The 5,965-nt window shown below is 35.5% G+C and overlaps 1 protein-coding gene across 1 annotated transcript; it reads right to left on the reverse strand.

Moving 5' to 3' along the window:
• Nucleotides 1–259: 259 nt before the first annotated feature.
• Nucleotides 260–2,823, reverse strand: LOC122583328. The gene is made up of 5 exons (XM_043755747.1): nt 2,818–2,823; nt 2,285–2,310; nt 2,137–2,192; nt 694–1,193; nt 260–598 (listed from the first exon to the last, which is right to left on the reverse strand). The coding sequence occupies exons 1-5, from the start codon at nt 2,821–2,823 to the stop codon at nt 260–262; spliced, it is 927 nt and encodes a 308-aa protein (XP_043611682.1).
• Between the last annotated feature and the right edge of the window lie 3,142 nt (nt 2,824–5,965).

Genomic DNA, 5,965 nt, shown 5'->3' on the forward strand with positions numbered 1-5,965 from the left:
AGACGTGAGGATACTTAGCTTTTAAGTCTGTTTAATTGTAATATAACTGCTTAGTTCTTTTTCGGGTAATGGGATATTTAAATATCCCGGTGAGTATATTATATTCCAAAACCCAAACAATACAATACAAGTGATATGGCAGTGTACCATATCAGTTCACAAGTATGGCATGACGTACAAGTGTATACCAATAAAAAAACAATAAACGATCTAATATCTAGAGTTACACAAACACTAACGCTAGTAACTCTATCTACGATTAAACTACATCACTTTGGAGATCAATATTCCAAGGTATGTCCCATGCTTCCAGCAACCTCACGACATTAGGCGTATTCTTGAATTTCAAAGAAGCAAGTCTCCATCTAACTGTCGACTTAATAATCTTCTGAATAGCAGCCACATTCCTAGTATCCTTGGTAAATAAATGAGCATTCCGTTCCTGCCACACATAATACGCTGTTGCTGCAACTACAAGTCTTCCAAGGATATTTCTGACCGATCTTGATTTAGCACGAACCAAAAGCCAATCCATAATATCATCCATTTTTCCAGAAACATCAGCCATGCCAGCTAATGACCTAACCCCATTCCAAACCTGTTTAGAGAAGCCACATTCGAAAAATAAATGGTTATGAGAGTCCGGACCTCTATGACATAGCGAACAGCATTGGAGGTAGAGATTCATATTGCCCCGACACCCCACTTCATCATTAAATCTTCAGTCTTTAACTTCTTCCTGAGTATGAGCCACATAAAGAATGAGTGTCGAGGTATACATTGTGAAAACCACACGATAGAATGCCATGAAACAGGTTGCTCACGATATCTAATTGTGTTCCATACTCCCCACGTTGAAAACAGCATAATAGTATCATTATTGTCCTTCCAAACCAGCTTATCACGCTCATTATTAAAATTCAGAATCGGAAGATTAATTAACACCGGATACAAATCATACCAGGCAGTTGGCCACAACCAATTACCATTATTCCATATATCAGATAAACGCATCGACAAAGAGAATCCAGCATCACGAATATCACGAGGTGTGATAAAATTGATAAGCGGGCATTGAGGAGCCCATTTATCAAACCATGCTGAAATTAATTGGCCGTTACCAACTTGTGACCAAATGAAGGAACGCACCTGATCACTTAATAACAGCAATTTATGCCAACCCCAAGTGCAACCTGATGGAATACTAACCTCCCATAACAGTGATTACAATTTGGGATATATTGGTAGACACAAAGTAGCAAGGTTTCCTTAATCTGAACTTAATTTATACAATGTTCTTATGGGCCGGGCCGAAGACTTGGGATAGGTTGTCAGAAAGTTCGCTATATGAGTCTTATAGAAAATCACGGGTTCTTTATAAACTATTTAGTGACATATTAGGCTACTTGGGTTACATGGTGACTGTCCTTTACCAGGGTATGTCGAAAATGTCACAACTCAAAGGAAACTGGAAGTACCGAGTGTTTAAGAGGACTAATATACCGGTAATCGTGGTTGAGTCACTGTTCATAACTAATAATAAGAGAATTATTACTCACTTGCAGACTATAACACCCCACCGTTGGCGGAAACATGAGGTGTCATGAAAAGTACAGCACGACATGGAATTACATAGATACTACTAATTGAAATAGAATATAATAAATATATTTCCAAAACATGAGTTCAAAGTCATAACAGTGCTAAAATAGCTTATTACAATCATGTTCAAAAAGAAATAATTCAAGGCATGTAGCCTTAAAGTCTGACAATCAATAAGGAGCACTAATCTCCGAAGTCCAAGCCTAGCATAGCAGTCTTTATCTCTGATTAGCTTGAGTACCTGAAAAGTATACTAAAACGTGTCAACACAAAGGTTGGTGAGTTCGTAGGTTTTAATCAAAAAGTCTAGTCAAAGAAATAAGTCTTTTATCGATTCTTTTAAGTCTAAACGAGTAATAGTTCAATATATAACGAGTAGAGTTACGCATAATAAGTCCAAATGTCTCAAAGTCCGGCCTTACGGTACCTGCCTTAGTCCAATGTCTCAAAGTCTCAAGTCTCCAATACACACAAAAAGCACGTCAATTAAGCACATCATTAAGCACAACAACAAACACATAATCACATACATACAACAAGACAGAGGCACGTCAAATGTCATAAGTAACTCTATACGCACAAACTCAATACTGAACATAAACAGAAATAGACAAAACTGTGAAAAAAAGAACAAGTATACTTTTCACCGCAAAACATGTAAAAGAGGGGCTACGAAACTCACCTGAAAGCAGCACAAGTATAAGTATCCTAATTCAATGTACAAGAACAGGAACAGTCAGTATACCTGAAACACGCTCAATATCTGTCCAACAGTCCTACATTGTCCACAAATCATCCAGTAAGTACTTACTTAATTGCACAAGTCCATGTCCTATACTAGTGTTATAGGAAATGTCATTATGTCTTATCAAGTGTTATAATATATATATATATAATAGTCATTCTGTCCTTATAAATTGTCCATGTAATATGCTTTTTTTAATAATGTCACATTCTTAATGTTTATATCTTGTCATATATTTATATGGAATGTCATTATAAAATCTGATCCAATAAGTCATTGACTATTATTATACAAATGTACAATTTATATAGTCCATACAAAGTCTTTTTAATATATATATTTAGTCAGATGTCCATATTAATTTAATTCTAGTATATATATATATACCCATATTAATTTCATCATTAAGAAGATTAAGATTTAAAACATGGATCAAATTGATTAAAATCTAATTTAACTTTGTTTAATACCTTCATTTGGCTACATCATGACTTAATCCCATTTTTAACCAAAAGATCCATCAATACCCAAAAATAACTCAAACTTTTAATTTATTAGAAGGACCAAAATATACACAATGATAATCTGCCCTTTGACCAAGGTTTGACTGGTGTTGACCGGCGTTGACCGATAGTTTGACCGAACCGAAAATCAAGATTCCGGGTAGATCCGGTTACAAGGATGAGCCACAACTAATTCCAAGACCAAAAATTACTAAAACAACTCGAATTTAACTAGATCTAGCCAAGAACAAGATTTCGGATAGAAACTTTTCGAATTCAAAGTATTTCAGATCTTTTATTTTCGGATCTTAAAGGATTTCGGGTATAAATTTCCGGATCTATAGCTATACATACATATATATATAACCGAAATCAGTAGAAAATAGTATGAACTTTCCGGATCTAAAGGATTTCGGTCCAAGGTCTTCGGATTCAAGAAGATTTCGGGTTTAACATTCCGGATTTACAAAGATTTCTGATATAGCTTTTCGGATTCATTGATTTTTGGATCTATAGATCTCGGATACAACCGAAAATACATATATTAATGTGTAAAAATTCGGATCTATACATATATATACTTGCTAGAAATCGATTTGTACATATATATTGAAACACCTTGCGGATTTATACATAACATACACATACATACCAAAACCGATTTATTTATATACCCTAAAAGTGAGATTTTCAGATCTATATTTATATATATATATATATATTCATAACCGAAATTTGTATGGATATATGAGAGAAATTCCGTGATTTTAAGAAGAAAAACTATTTAGATACATATATCCAACAAACCTTACCAATAATTAAAAGATAATTGATGAAGATGATGAAGATTGATAGTGTTTTTATTGAAAGCCGAAAATAGAGAGGGTGAGGTAGGGTTGTGCAAATGACCCGACCCGGCCCGACCCGCGAAAACCCGGCGACCCGCAAGTGCATAAAAATAGGAACCGTGACCCGGCCCGTGAAGGTACGGTTCGGGTCGGGTTCGGGCGGGTCACGGGTTTCCTTCACTTTTTTTTGGTTTTTGGCTTGACCTGACCCGGCCCGGCCCGACCCGCGTGACCCGTGACCCGAAAATGTCACAAAGGCTTGACCCGTGACCCGGCCCGTTAGCCCTACGGGCGGGTCGGTTCGGGCCGGTTCCAGGTCGGTTCTGGGTCGGGTCATGGGTCACGGTTTTTTTTCTCATCCCTAGGGTGAGGGGAAAGGGGGCGGCTGGTAGAGGAAAAGAGGAAGAGAGGGAGAAGTGTGAGAAAGTTGTGGTGAGAAAATGAGGGATTAAAGTTAGGAGGAAGGGTTTGTTAGTTCATAAGCTTCCATTCCTACCCTTTGACTTTCTAATAAAATGGTTTGACCCGACATTTTAAGGAGACTCATGACCCGTAAATTTATTTTGTTGACATATTTGAATGTAATTTTTCAATGACTTTCCAACGATTATAAATATGTCTATATTTGTTTATTAAATCTTTGATTGATTTAATTTTAAGTATCTTACTTTATTTGGCATTTCCACAAGACAACTAGTATTCCTCCTGTTCTCGAGTCCACATACAATTTTTCTAAAGTCTAAATGCTCATAAAGCCCGAATAAAAATATAAATCCGTTTATTCCAGGATAAAGTCTTAAAGACTAATGACGTACATAAACTAAACGAACTAAAATGATCGAAAAGTGTTTCGAGAAGTACGCTCAGATGACGGTTGTCACACAGACTTATGTAAATGCTTGATCTAATCTGCAAAAACTTAGAATTTCTTGTAAATAAATAAAGTAGTTTAGTTTTTATTTTAGCTATTTTTGTTTTTATTTTTATTTTTATTTTTGTACTAATAAGTGTCAGTTTGTGTGTCAAACTAGTTCTTATTGCACGAGAGATTTGATAAGCATCTAATGATTCTGTAGGAAGTTATATGATTCTTAGTGAATTATATGAGTCTTGTTGCTTATGGTAAGTTGTAACACCCCAACTAAGGCGGAACAATGAGATGTACAGAAAGTCTAGTATTCAAAACAAAGGATTATAAATAACATTCACCACAGCTTTATTTGATAAAAAGGAATTTACAAATGTACAAGCATGTGAACCAATTTACAAGTACAAATGCGTCCACCATACTTGAATATTAAGTTCACGAAACAAATATCAAGCACATGAATAGTATACTACAATGATCAAGGCGGATTCCATTGCCCTTCACAAGGTTTGATATTCGACTCCAAAGTGCAATGCAAACAATCATGATGCATATAAATCCTCAAAGCTTATGCTAATTCCTGAAAAGCATGAAGAAAAAGTGTCAACTACGAAAACGTAGTTGGTGAGTGCATAGGTTTTTATATAAATCTTGGTACATCACCGTTTTAATACTTAGAAAAACTGATTACTATTACATTTCGAAATATCCAAACCATATGATCGACAAAATTTTCATATCATGTTATCAAGTTTCCAAATACCATAATGTCATATCAAGACTTGGAGAATCTATAGTAAAATTTCAGGTTCTAATTTGTCAAATCATCATGAGAGAAAAAGTATATAAATCGATTAATCGTATATCATACCAAAATCATTCGATTACCAAAATCATTTCAATATCACCAATTTCAACGTCTTTCAAGATATCATATGAGGGACGATACCCAATCCGTGTGTCCAAACAATTTCCAATTATGACCAAAAATAAAGAACCACCAAGAAGGACCTTCAAATATCTTTACGAATATTCTTTTCCAAAAACGTATGTTCAAATCTTAATACTCAAATCTTAATATCCAATCATTTCAACTTCAATTTCTTTTAACCACGAGGGCAAAACTTAAATAGCTTTTTGATGAATAAATACTTGAGCCACTACTACTACCATTTTCAAGTCGAAGCTTTATAATACTTCTTATCTTTGCACAAGCTGTCAATCAAGTGCCTTACTTATACTTGGGGTCGTGTCATGAGGACGACCGATTAAACTTACGTAGCTAGAACACCCTAATGGTCGGACTGGAAGTGATGGTCATCACGAAGGCAACCAACCTTCCACCGTTACGCTCTGGATGGGTGGACGACTCCTAGTTGCGCAACTATCTAACTACAGG

Source organism: Erigeron canadensis, chromosome 9, assembly GCF_010389155.1.
Source record: "Erigeron canadensis isolate Cc75 chromosome 9, C_canadensis_v1, whole genome shotgun sequence".
NCBI classification, from domain to species: domain Eukaryota; kingdom Viridiplantae; phylum Streptophyta; class Magnoliopsida; order Asterales; family Asteraceae; genus Erigeron; species Erigeron canadensis.

Coding starts and splice junctions, on each gene's coding strand:
- LOC122583328 (XM_043755747.1), bottom strand. Junction 1,194..2,136: donor TGACGTGCCTCTGTCTTGTT/GTATGTATGTGA, acceptor GTATTCCATCAG/GTTGCACTTGGGGTTGGCAT. Junction 599..693: donor TGATGAAGTGGGGTGTCGGG/GCAATATGAATC, acceptor TTCTCTAAACAG/GTTTGGAATGGGGTTAGGTC.